Source organism: Genypterus blacodes, unplaced genomic scaffold (assembly GCF_046128005.1).
Source record: "Genypterus blacodes isolate CSIRO-AG114 ecotype Tasmania unplaced genomic scaffold, CSIRO-AGI_Gbla_v1 ptg000029l_1, whole genome shotgun sequence".
NCBI classification, from domain to species: Eukaryota; Metazoa; Chordata; class Actinopteri; order Ophidiiformes; family Ophidiidae; genus Genypterus; species Genypterus blacodes.
In genome coordinates, this window is record NW_027466842.1 from 4,967,181 (window position 1) to 4,986,785 (window position 19,605).

General features: G+C 45.3%; 1 protein-coding gene across 3 annotated transcripts; it reads left to right on the forward strand.

Annotated features, from left to right (window-relative positions):
* The first annotated feature begins 127 nt into the window (after window positions 1–127).
* per2 (period circadian clock 2) lies at window positions 128–19,017 on the forward strand. 3 transcript variants are annotated; one of them, XM_076144558.1, is made up of 23 exons: window positions 128–309; window positions 4,648–5,216; window positions 8,795–9,042; window positions 9,141–9,262; window positions 9,376–9,577; window positions 9,762–9,813; window positions 10,328–10,470; window positions 10,555–10,633; window positions 10,729–10,835; window positions 10,924–11,077; window positions 11,203–11,317; window positions 11,531–11,680; window positions 11,795–11,900; window positions 12,053–12,230; window positions 12,343–12,467; window positions 12,615–12,821; window positions 12,937–13,209; window positions 13,311–14,224; window positions 14,623–14,739; window positions 15,880–16,102; window positions 16,377–16,578; window positions 16,874–17,024; window positions 17,117–19,017. In XM_076144558.1, the coding sequence occupies exons 2-23, from the start codon at window positions 4,768–4,770 to the stop codon at window positions 17,288–17,290; spliced, it is 4,491 nt and encodes a 1,496-aa protein (XP_076000673.1). In that variant the 5' UTR covers window positions 128–309; window positions 4,648–4,767; the 3' UTR covers window positions 17,291–19,017. The 3 variants fall into 3 exon arrangements, with proteins under 3 accessions (XP_076000673.1, XP_076000671.1, XP_076000672.1); XM_076144556.1 differs by lacking the exon at window positions 14,623–14,739 and having other exon boundaries at window positions 129–309; window positions 12,050–12,230; XM_076144557.1 differs by lacking the exon at window positions 14,623–14,739 and having other exon boundaries at window positions 129–309.
* Window positions 19,018–19,605: the final 588 nt, after the last annotated feature.

A 19,605-nucleotide genomic window follows, 5' to 3' on the forward strand; every position in this document is an offset into this window, starting at 1 on the left:
ACAGCGCGGCGGACAAATGGCGGAGCAGGAGCCGCCTCTACCGCGCACGCCCCGCAGAGATGAAGTGTGCCTATTGGTTCGGTTATGAAAGGGCGTGGCTTAGTAGTTACGCGGTATGCGGTCTTCGCATGAGGTTGCGGTGCGGAGCTGTGTCCTGAAGAGTATTGAATCCTGAGTGGAGAGAGAGGTGTGTCACTTCAGCCACAGATTTTCTCGACGAGCGCTCCTAACGGGATCCACCCGCTGAGATTCCTTGACGAAGACGGGTTTATTTCATGGCGACTCCGGGAACAGAAGCGAATATGAGAGGTTGGTTGAATTTCACTTTTCGTTGTGTGCGTTTGTGCTGGATGGACACGGGCGCAGCTGAAAAGGGTGATGGCATGTGACATCACAGTCATACGCTTGACCCTCTCGGGATGTGTACCATGTCAGAGTGCCAGTCACTGTCAGTGGAGTATAAAAGACCCCGAGACGGTGCGCACATGACCGCTGGTATGTCAGGTTGTGATCGAGACACCTGATCGCCGTGCTGCGTAGTATAAACGGAATGCTGGAGGTGGATCGCCTGCATGTGATTTTGTCTTCGTGGTGTCATATAGAAACAACACGACAACAACACAGCGCCTTACATAAAACGGCACATGGAGCGCAGCTGGCGCAACTTAAGTTCACACATGCAGTACTGATGCAAACATGGGGAATGCGAGTTAGAGATTCCCCTCCCTCATGCAAACACACTTCCACTTAAATTCAGGGGATTCATTCTTGCTGCAATGCTTTTACAAGTACTGACTACTAACCTTAGTTGTTTTTTAATGGAGTGATTCCTACTTGCATGGAAAGATTAATCATGGGATATGTGTGCATAATTACAAAGCCAGATCAAAGAAAAAATTATAAGGATTGAGTTGTTCTATGATAGTGATATGTGAAAGTTGTATCAGGGAAATATCAGGTAGGATTTAGGATGATGTGACAGGGTGAGTTTGACTGCGATCAGGGCTGGGAGAAAGGATGATTGATGCAGGCACTGGGAGTGCAGAATTCAAAACACTCTGTCTTCCTGCTGCAGAGGGGCGCGTTGGCAGCAAGCCGGGGACATATTTCTCCTCCCACAAGTGCAGCATGTTATTTTGTACTTATCCTCAGGCAAACTAGAACAAAGATTAAATGCATGTGGTCATAGTGGATCATGTTTGATGACAGCCCAGGCAGTTTATAAGACTCGGCAGGTATGTCTGTGCCTGAATAGAAGAATCCCTGAAGTAACTACATAACTGAATAGCAGCCTGTCAGAGCCGTGGTGGTCGCAGAATGATGGAGAAAAAGTCCAATGTCATCTATAACAATGGGGCTGTTACTAGTTTCTTTTCATATTCACCCACCAGAAAGATAAGGCCCGGCTTCATGTACACTGATGTGACACTTAGATTTGTTTTAAACTCGTAATCTGATTAAGAAAACCAGGCTTTCTATTTTCAAGATGGTTACTTAAGTGCATCTAACATGAATGCAAGGGTGCATCACTAACGATTCTAAAACAATTCACAATGTCCTCATCCTGAATACATCCTGAGCTCAGTAATTATCACCCATGACTGAATGCTGTGTTCTTTCCATGTAAATTGAATGGATGGCCTCTGTGAAAGTCTTCATAATTGGTAATGGCAAAGTGAGCAAAATGTTCCAGAGAAGATGCTGTTTCATCCCACGTTTGCCCCAAACGATCCAGTGATTGTATTACCCTGGTTAAGCATAGAACAGTAATTATATGAGATAGCACATCTTTCTTTATCCTATCACCATGTTCCTCATTGTACCTGTCTCTGTGCATCCTGCACAGAGACAGGTACAAACTAGATTGCTCACCAACTTCTGTTCTTTGCACATCAAAATATTGGCCGTTTAAAAGGCCAAGAAGAAAGGGAGAGGTCAGCATATGCCATTGAATAAGATGTGTTGTTGTGGCAATGTCGGACACTGAAGGAAAACGCTCATCACTGAGTGAGGTCCGCGGCTTGAAAGGTGTTTATCCAAGTCAAAAGTCTGTGAAGGGACCTTTAAATGTGAGCTCTGGCCCTGATCCCGTTTTCCCCCTGCTGCAGCTCAGCAGGACAGAACAGAGCTCAAAGACAGAGGAAAGTCCTGCAGTTACAAACACAAACATAAAGAGTCTATATGGGAATAAGGGAAATAATTTCTCCTTGCCTGTATCCCATTGACTTGACATTCATGTAAAGTATCTAGTAAGGGGGTGGGGTTTTAATAAGCCTTCTTCTTTGACAGCTTTATTATAGTATAGTTAACAATATAAAACTTAAATAAACCCAGTATTCTATATAGTGTAAGATAGCCCGATTCATTTCCTGTTCCTGTACATAAACCTGAACTGGGCGCATATAATCAACCGTCCCGTAAAAGGCTCAGGGCACACCAGCAGTTAATATTTGATAATGTACCATGCATGCTGGAACATTATGTTCCCGAGGTAGGTAAACAAACCAGACTTGTTTGTCTGCCGCCACTGCTAACTTCTTTCCTTCTTTCTTTCTTTCTTTCTTTCTTTCTTTCTTTCTTTCATTTCATTTTCAGTTGACTCCGGCATTTCTTACATACATTTCAGTTCTTTAAGTATTACTGCGAAAGAAAGAAAGAAAGAAAGAAAGAAAGAAAGAAAGAAAGAAAGAGATGATTGTTTAAAAGCTTGAGAAGTAGGCCCAAGAACTCCAGAGGAAGCCATTTACCCGAATCATTTACACGAAACGGAAAATGTAAATAGGACAGAGTGTTCTAATGTGAAGGAAAAGTGCCTCTGTGTGTACATGCCCCGTTTTACAATGAGCGTTTCGCCTTGTAAATGGTGATGACAGAGGTTTTGCTACAGTAAAGAGACTGTACAACCAGGTATAAGTTCCATTTCTGTAATATTTTACATGGCATTCCAGCTATTCCTCCAGATAATTGTCGCACTCTCCCTGGCTGTCTGTTGTGATTGCGCAAACCAATGTGGCTGAGGGTCTTCAAAAGGTTGTGTGAGGTGAATGTTGCTGATTACCATTGTTTGCTCTTGGAAATGGACTGGATATTTCAGGCTGCTTGGCAGTCAACTTTGGTCCACAGTTGCATAGCAGTCGCTGAATCGCCAGCCAAGCATTTGTATGAGAGAGCGAGAGGGGAAAAGCCCTGGCCGGTAGATACCCTGGTTAGTACAGAATGTTCAGTATGTGCAGTGAGTAATGTCGCCCAGTGAAACACTCTGCTGTTGACTCGTGTTATAGCACGTTCTGTATTTTATCAAAAAGTAAATCTCCTATTGCTGCTCGTCTGTGATAAGCAGGTCAGTGACTGCATGCGCATTTTGCTGTCCAAAAAGAACACTAGGTCATAAGATTGGTTATTCATTAAAGAATATATCACTGTTGCTTTGGCATAAGGTTTGGCTCAATGGTGGCCTTGGTGTCCTTTGCAATCTGCACAAGTCGTACTGACCTGTCAGGAGTGTCACCTGTACCTGAGGCTTGGGTCTCAAACCATTAACGACCAGGCTGCAGATTTTTAATCCAACCAAGAAGAACATAGATTGCAGGAGTAGTTTTGAGAATTAAGGTTTCATACAAAGAGTTCTCAGCCTCAGTCTCATTAAAGTCAAAATTAAGAGACTTCAGATTTTGCCTTTCCTCCTAGTCTCTGAAGCATTATTGCATCTGTGGTCCTCGTTTTTTTTTTATCCAGCTTTCCAACCTACCATTTTAAAGGGTGAGGGCACTTTCAAGTTGCTGCTAAACTGAAACTGAGTCCGTTTGTCCCTGTTCATTGCTTTTGAATACAGTCTTTGTAAATGGCAACATGTTCCTTTTTGGTTGTGAAGTTAATAAGGTTACAAACAGAGAAATAGAAGGAGAGGTCGAGGAGAGAGGCACAGATTGACATTGTACTCGCTGTCCGTGGACATATTATAATTGAGAACTGTTCCTTGTGTTCTGTTTGATGCCGAGTGTTGATTCACTGAGATGAAAGAGAAACAAACACATTGAGCTGAGGTGAAACCAGGACAGGAAGAAGAACAAGAAAACGGAATGTCCTTGTAGCACTGCCAGGCTGTAGGTTTGACACTTTAACCTGCCACTTAAGGTGAACTGTGGCCTTAGTGCCACCTTAACACAATGATGTTGTCGTTAAAACTCCTCATGTGGATGGATTATCCAGAAAATGGATTATCCAGTAACGCCACTTCCAAGTACCAAAACCTTTCATGTGTTCGATAAACACAGAAAGTTATTTCATCTTTTTAGGTGGTGATTGCTGTTCCCACCATGCTTCTTGACCAATTGAGTTATCATTTAGACACCTGAACATTCCATTCAGGCCCGTTTTGCTTCATCCCACTGCTATCTGGTGCTATGGGAAATGGTGCCAGTGTCATGTCATGATGTTGGCTCGCAACACAAGCTGACATCCAGAGTCTAGTGTTTCTTTGTGTCCCAGGGGTGGGTGAGAGGATGGAGATGGGACAGATATACTGCTCTGAAAGGCCACACTGGCTTACTGGCTGCTGAAGAAACTCCCGCACAGATCTTAAACGTTGAACTATAACCTGCAGACTATAACTCAATTGTATATATCCATTCTCTCTTTGCTTCATAGATCAGCTGGATGCCATTTCCTCTGGTGAAATCTTTGTGTAAAATGGGGTGATACTGTTCCTTTATCAACCAATCAATTAACCTGGAAGGAGCCCGAAGCAAAGGCCAACACCGTCTCCCTATGGCAGAAAATTCAGACTCCAAACCGTATCGCTTCCCAGTGCTGGAGGACCAGGATGGAGCCTCTGGGTGCAGATTGTCCCCCTCATGCAGCTCCATGCCCAGGGGAGTGTCCGGATGCAGCTCTATAGCGCAGTTGCATCGGATGGGAGGCTACAGCCAAGGTGGGCCCGATCTAGGTCACCCCTCAGAGGGCAGCGACAGCAGCGGTCAAGACCCTCCTGCGCTGCCGCACAACCATCGGAAGAACGCGCGTTCCCGCCCACTAACCGAGGAGGACGTGGAGATGAAGAGCAGCGCCTCCAGTGGGAGCGGGACCGAATCGCATGGCAACGAAAGCCACGGGAACGACAGTCAGGGCAATGACAGCCACGGGCACGAGTCGACGGGCAGCTCTAACGGCAACAGCAAGGACTCTGCCCTGCTGGAATCTTCTGGAAGCAACAAGAGGTCAGTAACTGATGAAACCATTAGATCTTTACCATTAGTGATTGACCATGTGACCACATCAGACACAGCAAACTATCTGAAGTGAGCAGACAAGGGGTGTGTGGGGTATGTGGCCTCAAAGATACTTTCCCCTCAGAGTTCTGATTCACTTAGTATCTGATATGCTGATTGCTTCCGACAAAAGCTTAATCATACTTCTATCAGGCTTCTATATACAAGTCCTTTTTCAAATAACGATGGGGACATGTGCTTTGAATGTAAAGCTTCCCGGATGTCAACACAGCTTTGCCTAACCAAGGCTGTGCTTGACAATAATGACAACAAAACGTGCCTGACCCCATGACCATATGTGCGTCATAATATTCTATTATAGGCCGTAGGCAAAGGCCGAATGAATGAATTCAAAACCACTGCCTTTATACTAGAACTTTGTGATGACCCCTTCAACCAGATTATTGTGTCGTTTCAGATTGTATCTTTGTCAGGACTTCTTGGTGTCTAGAGTCCCTAAATGTCAACTCACATCATGTGATTTAGTGGTATTTCATAGAGACCATTTGTAGAGTAACTGAAGTCCAGAAAGTGGCTGGATTCGCCTGAACTACAGTAGATCGAGTCCAATCTGCATGGAGGGGCTGAGAGACTTGAGATTCTCCTCTTCCAAAGACTGAGGGGTGTAACTGTGGAGGCCAGTAGTGTTCATGTTGGGTGGGAAGTGTCACACATCACACACCACCTCCTCGCTGTTGATTTGACAATACAACGTTTGAGTCCCTGTCAGAAGGGGTAAGCATGCGGTCTGGCCCCGCCCCCATCTTTCCTCAGCTGACCTAGTTTAATTTTTTGTTAAGCCACTCCCTCATCCTGTTTGAGATTGCTTATTGCGCTTACTGTACCCACACAAACAAACACACACACACACTCCCTCCCACATCTGCTGCGGAAAGACTGAAATTAATCTCCCTCTCTTTGTCTCTGTCTTGTTTCACCTTGCGTGCTCCCTCGCCACCTCCTACCTCCCATCCCATGTCCTAAAGCGACCTAGTTTAACTCCATTTTGAGTCTATACATTGCGCTCCCTCCGTCACCTACTATTTAGGACAACATCCTCTAGCTCACACTTTCTATGTCTTCATGACTGTCTTTCTCCTTCTCTCCCTCTCCTTCTCTTTCCATAGTTGCACTAGGGTGATTATTTGTAATTATTTTCCAAAGCCCTTTCATAATATAGTTGTGTTTGCAAAAGTAGCTGGAAAAGAAGCAAAAAGCTGTTTCTGTAGAGTAGATTTTATCTGAAAAGGAGGTCCCAGTATACAGCAAAGGTGACCTTGAAGAAGGAAAAATAGACAGAAGGAGACGGTACGTTGGAGATCATTTCTTTCTCAATCCACCGAATGAAATGTTGGAAAGTAAATAGTCAATGCACTAAAACAAAAGTTGAACTCTGTTTATTGACCCCCAGCTGGTGACGCACGTAGATGTGATATTTTGACTTTTGGAGATTTTGAAGACCAAAAAAAGGTTATAGTTCACTTTGTGTGGGCTTTGTGCAAAGAACACAGCAGAGTGACTCACTGCATCTTCAACCTGCATCGTCTCTCACTTTAATGCAGTTTAGTACAACCAGCCCAAAAACAAAAGTGATGGACACAATGGCAACAAGGGCTTATAGATTTAGCATACAGATGTAATAGGATGTACTGTACATGCGTCCAACCCCGGACAGAATAGACAAGCCTCTGGACATTCAGTATATACACACAGAGTGGACCAGTTTCCATCATACCTGTGTTTAAACAAGGCCGCTGCTAATGGAGGTTGATTTTTCACGGAAGTGCACACACGCCCAAGTGTCACACACACAAGCTTCGCCACCTGGCCTACTTTGATGTAGTGCGTGTACTTGATCAGGCTGGCATAAACAGCAGTCGTATTCTTGGAAGGCAAGATTTGATTGCATCAGGTTGGGTTGTTCTGCTTGTTGAGGCTATTAATGAAGTTGTTTTCTATTTTAAGACTTGTAAGCCCGCTGTAGAGTAGGAGAGCTTAGAGTTAGAGTAACCTGTGTTGTAGTTCAGGCAAGGAGACCACGCCTGTGTATGTGTGTTTACGTGGGTTAGTGTCATATTCCATTGTTCCTGTACGGTACATTACTGGGTGCTTTGATTGGTGCCAAAGAATGACACAGCTCCTCAACAACTCCCCGTTTGCAATACTAAAAACTACCTTAAATTGTAGACCGCCTTGAATTTGGGCCTTAATGGACACGTGCTGCAGGAAAAAGTAAGGTGTGATGTCTGCAGAGAGAGTGAGAGAGAGCGAGAGAGAGCGAGAGAGAACGAGAGAGAGCGATCTTAGAGCTATCTTAAGAGTCCTTGTGGTCGCCATCAGTAAGCTCTGAATTGCACTTGACCCACCCCAAAGACGAGTCCTACCTGCTCTCAGCCATTATAAACACTTACACACTTAAATGATTACGACAACGACCCTGGTTTATACCCTTTATCACCCTTACAATTTAAAAAGCCACTTGCTTTCATTGTTCTTATCACCTTATCGTTTTTTTGTGTTTTTATTTAACAGAAATATTTCAATTTGAAGCTCCTCTGTCCACATTTTCTAGTAAAACTACTCCTTAATTATGGCGGTTCTGCCCTGATTCTCACACTGAGCAGAGTTGAACAGAAACGTCTCACCTTCTTTTGCTCACATACACTTTTGCTACATTTAGCTGTTCAGCACTTCTAAGAACACACATATTCGTAAGCGCCGACGGCCAAATTCGATGGGACTCGGATGCGTAATTGACCTTCACAGCGTTTCTATTCTAAGCCGTATAAGCCTGCCGTTTAAAGTAACCTGCGGGGAAGTTCAGGTGAGTCCGTGTTAGTGCTGCGTTGAACACACATACTCTTATTTCACACACTTCAGCTGAGGGCCATCCTGCCTTTGTGAAAGCTTGTTAGTCTATGTGGGAAATGTGTCAGAGATGTGTCAGGTCGGAACTCATTGGCACTCGTGTTGGATAGGATTGAGGATATTTTGTCACCTTTGCTTTAGTAACTGTGTGTGGGCCGAACAAGTCTTTCTAAATTTTGCCGGCTGTCTCTTATCGTATCCATTGTTCTCTTTTTTGAGACTTGTTGTCGTCATGCTGTGCTTAAAGTCCACTATTAGTCAAAATGATCCAAAAATATGGACTTTTGTGATCTGAACTTCTAAATAAAGAGCTAAATCCTCACTTCTACTCTGTGTAATTAGATTTAATTAAACTAGAAATCAGCGGATTCTTTTAAGCTTTAACAGCCCACATTGTGAGATTTAAAGTGTTTCTATCGCAACCCAGAGGTTCATTGGGTAATGTGGAGCTGCCATCTCAGTCTCTACACACTTTAATCAGAATTGAAAGATTGATTAAATTTGTGCTCCTGACATATCAGAACATTACGTGAACACTTTGTGCCAATCGATCAACAGGGCTGCTAAATTATTGACTTGTGCTGTTCTTTAATTTTGTAGGCCTCCTGGTGCAGATTTTGTAGTGAAATCTCAAATTCTTCTTCTCTCCCCTCTCACAGCTCAAACTCCCACAGTACATCTCCTCCCAGCAGCTCAAACGCCTTCAGTCTGCTGAGCTCGGAGCAGGACAACCCTTCCACCAGCGGCTGCAGCAGTGAGGAGTCGGCCAAAGCCAAGACCCAGAAGGAGCTGATCAAAACGCTGAAGCAGCTGAAGCTTCACATGCCTAAGGATAAGAGGCACAACAACAAGTGCACCACCCTGAACACGCTGAAGTACGCACTCCGCTGCGTCAAACAGGTGGAAGGTAAATCCAACGACCGCCTCAGAAAGCATGAACACAATCTCTGATGTGTATTTTGTTTTGAGGTTAAACAAAGTTGCTTTTTCTATTGCTGGTTACAGCGAATGAGGAGTATTACCAGCTTCTGATGACCAATGACAGCCAACCTACGGGCGTGGATGTGTCTTCTTATACCATTGAGGAGATAGACAGTATCACCTCCGAATACACCCTCAGAAACAACGTGAGTCACTGGATTAGCTGTGGAATTATTGAACTATTACTTATTGATCATTTCCGCCACTAGTGTTGGTGATTTCCTCATTTTTTTTAACATCTGCCCGGTTTCTCCAACAGGACATTTTTGCCGTAGCAGTGTCCCTCATCACGGGGAGAATAGTCTACATATCCGATCAGGCCGCCTCCATCCTCAACTGCAAACGAGACGTGTTCAAGAACGCCAAGTTTGTGGAGTTTCTGACGCCGCAGGACGTCAGCGTGTTCTACAGCTTCACGACGCCTTACCGCCTGCCATCATGGAGCATGTGCACAGGAGCAGGTACAGCAATGACTGATGACTAATCCATCATGATTTTGTCTAAATTCATCTCATTTTGGGTGCAGAGCCGTGCTGCCATGTGATGTTTTTCAATGCAGCAAATGAAAGCTTATGCCTCGGCTGCCGCTCGGTCCCGGGATCGCGTTGCTTTTGCATTGAAACATCTCTCTCCCTTCCGTTTCAGAGTCATCCCCGCCAGACTGCATGCAGGAGAAGTCCTTCTTCTGTCGCATCAGGTGGGTGTGTGTGTTTGTGTGTGTGTGTGTCGTCACAATGGAGCCATCTGCTCCCCCGTGTAGCTCGCGCTTATTCATGCTTTCCTTCCGGTCCAGATGACTCTCAATTAGTTTGTGACATCACATGCGAGTAAATAGTAATATGATCGTTTTTCCAGGATAGATATACATACATGCAGGATGGTAAACACTCCACACACACAAACACACACTTTCCATTCCCTGTTTATGGCCCTTCACTGCAAATTGTAACCCTGACCCCTCGCCAAATCTTCAATAAGGTTTGCCATGTGGAAAATCTAGTGACGCATACTCATTCATCTTAATAACTGAGCAAAGCTATGGATGGGAAACTTACTGAACAGTGCCCCCCTGTGTCCACTAACATGAAGTTTACATTCAATCAAACTTATTTAAAGGGTGCTGGCTAAAATGCTATATTTGTATACTAAAATGCTATACTAGTATATTATATATTAAGAATTGGAGTGACCTTGTTCGGTCTTTTCTCCAGTGGTGGTCAGGAGTGCAAAGGTGACCTGCAGTACTACCCATTCCGCATGACGCCCTACCTGATGAAGGTCCAGGACACGGTGCACGCCGAGGACCAGTTCTGCTGCCTCTTGCTGGCTGAGAGGGTTCACTCCGGTTACGACGGTGAGGATCTGATCGCCACTTGATTTGAGCTCAGATAACATAGAGAAGAGTGATGAATTATCTAATGATTCCTTTTTCTTAAAGCGCCCAGAATACCAACGGATAAGCGCATCTTCACCACCACACACACTCCAAGTTGTGTGTTCCAGGATGTGGATGAGAGGTAGGAAGTCTCGCCCCGTACTGTAAGAAGATAGTATAAGAAGTGTTGATGCTTGCATACTAACAGCGATATCCTCTGTGTTCTGTGTGCATCAGGGCCGTTCCTCTCCTCGGGTATCTGCCCCAGGACCTGATTGGCACCTCAGTCCTCCTGCACTTGCACCCCAGTGATCGACCAATCATGCTGGCAATTCACAGAAAGAGTGAGTGTATAGAATTAAAGAGGAGGACAAAGACTTGTTTGTGATTGTATGAAAGGAATTCTGACTGTGTTTCCGTTCCTCTCTGAAGTCCTCCAGTATGCAGGGCAGCCGTTTGACCACTCATCCATCCGCTTCTGCGCGCGAAACGGAGAGTACATCATCCTCGACACCAGCTGGTCAAGTTTCGTCAACCCCTGGAGCCAAAAGGTCTCCTTTGTCATCGGGAGACACAAAGTCCGGATGTGAGTGTTATAACATCACAGCTCATACGCAGTCTGACTCAGTGTACAAATATAGATAGTGATGAGCGACTGTTGATGTAGCTCTGTGTGCTGACATGGGTGTGTGTGTGTGTGTTATCTCACAGGGGCCCTGTGAATGAAGACGTTTTCAGAGCCCCGGGCTCTGCAGTGGGCGAAATGAAGACAATGGAGCCCGACATCCAGGAGATCACCGAGCAGATCCACAAACTCCTGCTACAGGTGAGAAAGGATGAGAACGGAAATACATCATACAAGGACATAGATTCTGGGATGGTGAATGTCCCGTACAACAGTTATGAGATGAAATGAAACAAGAAGAGATGCACAATATGTACAGATGAGGGCTTAGAGCAACATCTCACATACAGTGATGCTCTGTAGTTGAGCAAGAGTCTTCACCTCACCATCTCTTCCTAATCCCTCTCCAATCAGCCGGTACACAACGCCGACTCCAGCGGCTATGGCAGCCTCCATAGCAACGACCACCCTCTGGGCTTGACCTCTTCCAGCGAGAGCCTCAACAGCGGCAGCGGGAGGAAGAAGCGACGAGAGGAGGAGGAAGTGAGCGGCAAAGCCAGACCCGTGAGTGAACCCAAACCCTTGCATTTTTGGTGCTGTGTGTGTGTGTGAATTGACACTTTGATGGCTCTTATCTGAAAAGGAAAGTCTCTGAATCTTTTGTCTTGTTTTACGCAGCGAACCTTTCAGGAAATCTGCAAAGGGGTTCACCGTCAGAAAAGCCTGGAGCAGCAAATTAGCCAAGCTTCCACTTCGAAACAGGACAACAGGAGGAGCAGCGGAAGTAAGTTCCACCAATAGTGAGAGTGTGTGTGTGTGTGTGTGTGTGTGTGTGTGTGTGTGTGTGTGTGTGTGTGTGTGTGTATCATACTGTATGACTGTAGAGAAAATGTCATAGTTGTGGTGGAGCTCTAAGCCCCTGCCTCTCTCCAGTAGAGTTTCTGCAGAAGAGCCCGGCTGTGGTGCGACTCAAAGACTCGGCCGCTCCTCTCCACTTGAAGGAGGCCGGGGTCGCGACGGAGGAGAGCCGAGGTCCTTTCCAGGAAGACTTGACGTTCAACGATCAGGCCGCCTACTCCTACCAGCAGATCAGCTGTCTGGACAGTGTTATTAGGTAAAAAACTTAACATGGTTGTACAGAATTGTAGTAGACCAGCACACAACCAAAGGATTGTAAAGGAGGGGGAGGAGATTGCACACACTTATCAGTGTCTTCCTCTGATTAGGTATGTCGAGAGCTGTAATGTTCCCATTACTATGAAGAGGAAGTGCAGGTCCTCTTCCAATACCACATCGTCCAATTCAGATGAGGACAAACAGAAAGCACCCAGCAGCATCACGGTCCCTGCAGGTATGTTTCACCATTTCTCTTATTGACGTTTATAGATTTGGTGTGATTTAAGAGTACACACATAATGAATGAAGAATGGGTGTAAATTGGAATGTACAGTTTGGATAGACTTTCCTCTAAAATGTCTCTTTCTGTTTTCTTTATCAGAGTCCAACATGTTCCAGGATCCGTCTGGTCTCTCTGCCATGGACGATCAAGGCAAGAAGCCGAGCGACGCAGCCTCTGCAGTCGTCGGCACGTCGCTGCCATTGCCTTTACCTAACAAACCAGAGAGTGTGGTGTCCATCACCAGCCAGTGCAGCTACAGCAGCACCATAGTACATGTTGGGGACAAGAAACTTAACCCAGAGTCTGGTAAGTCAAACTGTAAAGTCATCTCCTGGCAAAAGTGAGCCATAATACATACATGATACAAGCTTCACCTTTCTTCCACACATGTTCAAATTGTTGCTTCTTCTCCCCTGTGCAGAGATCATAGAGGACATCCCCGGAGCAGGAGAGACAATGGAGTGCAACCAGATCCCTGGTCCCTGTGCACCTCCTCCTCCTCCTGTCTCAGCTCCCAGTCAAGAGAGGGAGTCCTATAAGAAGCTGGGCTTGACCAAGCAGGTTTTGGCAGCGCACACGCAGAAGGAAGAGCAGGCTTTCCTCTATCGCTTCAAGGAGCTTCAAAGCGTCCCTGAGCTCAAGGGAAACTGCTCCCAGTACCTGGAGCATCACAGGGAACGGATCGCCACTGACAGTACGACTGAACACAACACGCAAATGATACACCAGGAGCTTTACATCTGTACGTCCTTTCCTTTTTATCTTATCTAATTTTGATTTCCTCACCCCCTTTAGCTGCACCTACGGCTCGATCCTGCAAACTGGGCGGTGCCGAGCCTCCCATGCGCCGGGGCGTACGAAACAAGAAGACCAAGCCCAAGCGTGTGAAGCCGATCGATTCTTCAGACAGCACAACGTCGCACCGCAGACAGCAGCAGCGGCCTCCTCTCCTGACCCATGGCCTCAACCCGACCTCCTGGTCTCTTTCGGACACTTCGCAATCCACCTACCCCATTGCCTACCCTGCTGGGATGCCCGGGTACCCTCTCCAGGTTTATCCCAGGACCAATGCCGTAGCTCCCCGGGCCAACCCCAATCTAACGGGCTACATGGACAACCAGGGCACCCAGGCACCTCCCTGCCCCCCATCCATCCATTCTGCTCCCTACAGCGCCCCTTTGGTTTCCCCCGTTGTGGCTTTAGTCCTGCCCAACTACATGTACCCTCCAATGGTGACTGTTCCCCCTCCACAGCCGTTCTATCAGACAGAGACTGCCGGCTTCCCCACCCAAGCGCAACATTTCGGTCAGACCATCTTTCCGGGTCAGGCCACCTACGCAGCCCAGGCCACCTTCGCAGCCCCGCCCCCCTTCAATGTCCAGAACCAGTTCATCCCCCAGAGCCCGTATCCCCCTCAAGCTGGCTTCTTGGCCCCGTCGTTCTACAACCCGCCACCTCCGCCAGAATTCGCCAGGGTCCCGATGGACTGCCCGTCTCGTTCCTCCACTCCACATTCTTTAGGAGGCGGAGGCCCCGCGTCCCCGCCGCTGTTCCAGTCTTGCTGCAGCTCGCCCCTCAACCTGCTGCAGCTGGACCTGTCCGTCGATAGGCCAGATGTCACCACGCTGTCCTCTGGAGGACAGACGAACGCAGCCGAAAGGGAGAAAGGAGCGAGTGGCACCCAGGCCAAAGAGAGAGACCTTAAGCAGGTGAAGCATACGTTTAAAATCTTCATTTTGCTTTCTCGCTTCCCGTTACTCCCTTGTGTTCCCTTTTCCATTTTTTCCTCTGAAAGTCTCCCATTACCCTGAACCTATTTCTTTATTTTACAACTTTCTTAACCTGTCATGCCTACACATTATGTCAACCCCTCCCTGAAATGTGTCCTTGTGGGTAGTTTGAGCCTCCACAGATTCCCAAAGCTGCTCATTCATAATTCACTTGACTTAACCCCGTCGTTGTCTAGATTGAAAATTCCGTAGTATTATTAGTGCTGCGTCCCCACCCCTCCCAATACCAACCAAATGTATTGATACTGCTTCCTCCCGTAAATGCAATGTGGCCTAGGGTGTTAACATATGATGTTATTATCCCTTACACCCTTTAGCCATCTCTCAGTCTCCTTGGTCCACCTGGACCCTTGTATTACGATGGCTCGTCCTCTTTCTGTGAGCGTTTGTCTTGGGATAAAGTGTTGTCTAGAATGAGGTCTTGCAACAAAGAGGTAGGCGAATCATCAGAGAACCTCCCTCCATACATCTCCCAATCCCCAATTTCATATCCAACGTTAACAATTCCTCCTCTTCCTTTGCTTCCTTTTGTTTGAGTCTATGCAGTAAAAGTCCAAGTGCCAAGTGTGATGTTGAATTTTAGAGTTTCATAGCATGAGACTGAGCAGCTAAAGGCACAATCCGCTGTCATCATGGCCTGCAGAAGATGCAGCACTGATGATTGTGGCACTGTAGCACTGAATGGACTATATACACATGGCTCCACATGCACAGTACATACTATGCATCAGTGGTTCCCAAACATGGTTGAGCTTTGAGTTCAAGCTTTTTGTTCTTTTCGTCTGTCAGTGCGAAATTGCTTCCTTCCACGTTAACACATGGGACCCACTTCCGCTCACAAAGCATTAACTGACTTAACTAAAACTCACCGTAGAAGTTTTGTACGTGTGTACCAACGTAGCGACCAGCCTTTAACTGTAGTAGTAAAATGGAGCTTGAAAAGTTGCATACATACATAAACAACAGAAGTGTAAATGTAGTATGCACATGATATGAGTCGGGCACTTGTGGTAGACTAACGGTGGTGAATATACTGCAGTTTGAGAACCACGGATATATATAAATGGCGTACTTGGCATGTCAGCTCTCTATTTCTGCATTATTTGCTACTACTTTATTCTCTGCATTGTTTTAAACAGAAATGTGACCAGGAAGAACAAAAGCATAAATTGTTCTCTCCTGCTGGACTCCAACATTTGCTGTATTTGTGAATACAATGATATTTATGAATACAAAGATTTAACTCGCCCCCTCCCCACCCCCACATGAGTTGCCCAGTTTATGCAACAAACCTGGGAGCATGTGACAGCATTTTCAGTTTGCAGTGTTGCGAATGCCAGGTCACTGCTGAGATGGACAATTACTCACGTTCACTTCATTTTTAGTTTCAGCTGATTGCATATATTTTTTTCCAGGCAAGGTGAAATGCACAACTGACGATGTTTCACTTGCCTGTAGTAAAAGGAAGGAGGACGTGGAGAGAGTGCTGCGTTGACCCGAGCAATAAAAATACATTTCTGTTAAATGGCAGCATTTTGATTGTCTTTTCTTTTGTCTTTTGTTTTTCCTCGCAGGCGAGTTCACCAGGTGACGGAAACAACAGCGATGCCAACTCCTCATCTAGCGACATGTTGTCCATTATTCTCCATGAGGACTCCTGTTCTGGCAGTGGATCAGCCACCTCAGGGTCCATGGGTTCAGGGTCCAACGGCTGTGGAACGTCGGCCAGTGGGACATCTAACAGTGGAACATCAAAGAGCAGGACATCAGCAAGCGGAGCCTCCGGCAGTGGGACAGGTCAGTGCCATCACATCTTCAGACTAAACATTTCACAGAAAGAGTTTAGGCTTAAAATAACTTTCTCTGTTGGTATTTGGTAGAATTACATTGTAAATAGTGTAGTTTTTACAATATTACAAGGATCAAGATGTACTTTATGCAGGTATAATATTAATATTATACTTAACACATATCTGTATATTAGATGTGTACATCACAACCCAGATCAACACAAACAGACATCAAACTGAATAAACCTTAATAAACGTGTCTTTTTCCTCTTTCTCCTCAGGAAGCAACAACAGCAGTAAATACTTTGGCAGCGTGGACTCATCCCAGAACAGCCAGAAGGTCAAAGGTCACAGCAGCGGGGAAAGGTCCATGGAGGTGGAGCAGAACGAGCACTTCATTAAGTACGTACTGCAGGACCCGATGTGGCTGCTCATGGCCAACACGGACGACAAGGTCATGATGAAGTACCAGCTGCCTGTGCGGTGAGTTAGGAGGCGATGGTGGTGGGATGGTGTCCCGATATTCAATATTCAATCAGATTGGTATTTGGTCACACTGCAGTGACCATTTTTGACCACTAGGTGGCATACATGAACTACATCTTGACAGAATCATAATGAAGAAGAATTATAATGATAAAGTTGTTTTCTATTACTGTAACAGTTTCAATGATGACCAATGTTCATCTACTAGCTTGAGATAATTCAAAGTCCAATCCTTGTGTGTTATGTGAGTTGCAGAGGTCATTTGACCGTGTGTGTTCCTTTGTGTTTGCAGTGACGTCCAGGCGGTGCTCAGGGAGGACAAAGAGAAGCTGAGGCTCATGCAGAAGAACCAGCCACGATTCACAGAGGATCAAAAGAAGGAGCTGATGGACGTCCACCCCTGGATGAAGAGAGGAGGCCTACCAAAGGCAATTGATGTCAAGGTAGATCAGGATATCAGTTATAATTTTAGTTCAGTGTCATTTATTATCCTTTAGGGAGTTCTCTTTCTCACCTTAATCCATTTGTGTTGTAGGTGTGCCCGTGCTGCAACGTCCCCTCAGAGGCCCACCAGGGCACTAGCGATGCAGAGACGGGCGAGGTGAGCTGTCAGAGGAGGCCCAGAGAGGAGACCGCCAACACTGTTGTCATCTCCTGCCATGGCCCACCTCCCGGCTCAGGCTCCCTCTCACAACCAGTCGGAACGTGAACTTCCAAGCATTTTCAGACTGAACTACAAATATTTCCCATCAGCCTCTTGCTCTTGCACGGCATTTGACACTGGACCTGTTTGATGGGGAACAACAACATTACAGAAACTGACTGCAGCTTTAATTTATAATCTGTGTGCGTCTCCGTCTTGCTCTATTTTTGAGTTGTACTGTCCAATATATTTGTGTTTCTCAGATGTTGAAAGTTGAAGCTGAAATCTTCGAAAAGAGACGAAAGCTGCACTGAGCATGATTTTTAGTGCTGGGTATGTGCGTCTTTTTAAGGGACTGCGTATCTATGTCTGCTCATGTTCGCAATATGCCACGGGGGAATTCTGGTGTGCAGTATGTCAGTTAATGCAGCACAGGCTTGTACACCAGGTCGTTGGTGCACTTCACATACAAGGAAGTAGCTCTGTGGTTTTCTAACTGAAGGTATTGGGTGCCGTGCTTTGTGAAGTGATTTCCTTACATCGGCAAGCTACCGCAGCACTTCTAAGACGTTGTGGATGTTAGAAGTAAACGGGGTTTCAGTCAGCAACCGACGAAAAGCGACTACATGGCACCAGTGCACTTTGTGCGCTGCACTAAAGCACGAGAGAAGAAGGAAGTCAAACTGAACCTGCTGTATCTGCTCCTTTTGACTAGATTATGTCTTTTGTGTTTGTCACAGATCGGAAATGTTCAAAATGAATAGGAAATGACAAGTTCATGTTCAGTAGCAAACTTTAAATAGAATTCACCAATACTGCAACAAATCTTATCGACACCCCCGTCACAATCACGCACAAAGAAGATGACAATAGAATCCAACATGCAAGCAATTGATGTACAAACACGTCATTTTATATGATTTCAGTGAATTGCAGAGAGATTTCAAAGGTGCCCTCTTTGTGTCGTTTGGTGTGAGACATCAATGCTAATGCAGCTTTCAAGTTTTCATTCATTATTTATTCCTCACTTCATTTTTTTCCATTCAACTGTATATGACTAAATAACATGTTTTATCATTCACATCTGAAAAACATACTCTACAGCTGACCCCTATTCTCATTTCCGTGGTTGTTTGAATGTCTATAATAGACATCGACACATAAAGGATTGCCAAGTCTGTGTGTTTTAAGTTCAGATATACAAAAATCCTGCTTGAAAAGTAAGGATGACCAACATGAATATTTACTGTACGCATTTCAGAATATGACTTGTAATCCACGTTAGACTAGAATCTAATTGTATGTGTTATTAAATTATAAAAAATGTAAAGGGGTCGTTTCCCCTGTTGAAAAGTGTCCTATGTGACACCTGAAACTGTCTCTCGGCCCTGATATGTTAGCAAATTAGCATCCTGTGGAAGCAGCTGAATGTCATTACCCCCTCAGAACAAATGTGTGGTCACTTTTGAAGTTACATTTTAGGGTTATTGCACGGGTATAAAGCAACTCAGACAGATGCCAAAGTAAGTTTGTGGATACCCTTCATTCCCTTAAAGCTCCTATGCCGTAAAATGAAATGAACGATGCTCTGAATAGCAACAGACCATAACATTTCCTATACAACATCTGTACATATTGTAATTTATCTTTCTGACAATTGAACAGACACTGCCAACATCGTTTTTGTTTACTTTTGTCATTTCTCTTTTTGAAATTGATACTATGTTGTTTTTATTGTATTTTCAAAATAAAGTGTCGACTCATGTTGATGAGACGCTGAGCCTCCAGGCAGAACTGCGTGTTTTCCTCCTTATTATAGCTTGATGTTCGTCCATTCACCCTGACAGCTCATGAATATTAGACTAACTTGGACAAATCCTCTCGACTCGTTAGTCTTAAACTATTTAGGAGCCGATGAGCAGTTAATGAGCGTGACTTAGTGGATGCAGATGGACGATTGGCAAATGATGGTTGAGCCGTGACATTTGATTGCCTGTGTGGGTGTATTGAATTTAAATTGTAAACTATATCACTAGTTTAATTTACTATGTAGTCGAATTTCGAGTCGCACACTCCTGAATTACTCAACAAAACAATTGATCGTTTCTCTAACCCACACAGATCACCATTTAACAGATGAGTCTTTGTTTTCATCATATAATAAAGACGTTTTTGCGTTGTTGATTCATGTTTTGGCTTCATATAAGCACATTTCGTCCCTTTTATCCTTCGTGGGAAATAATGAAATCCTCTTGCCATAAACTGTCTGTCAGACTGAGACGGTCCCTGCAGACAGACCGAGACTGAGCAGACCTGATCAAAGGATCGAAAGGACCCTCTCGCGCCGCAAAACACTGTTCACACCTCACTACTTCATCCAA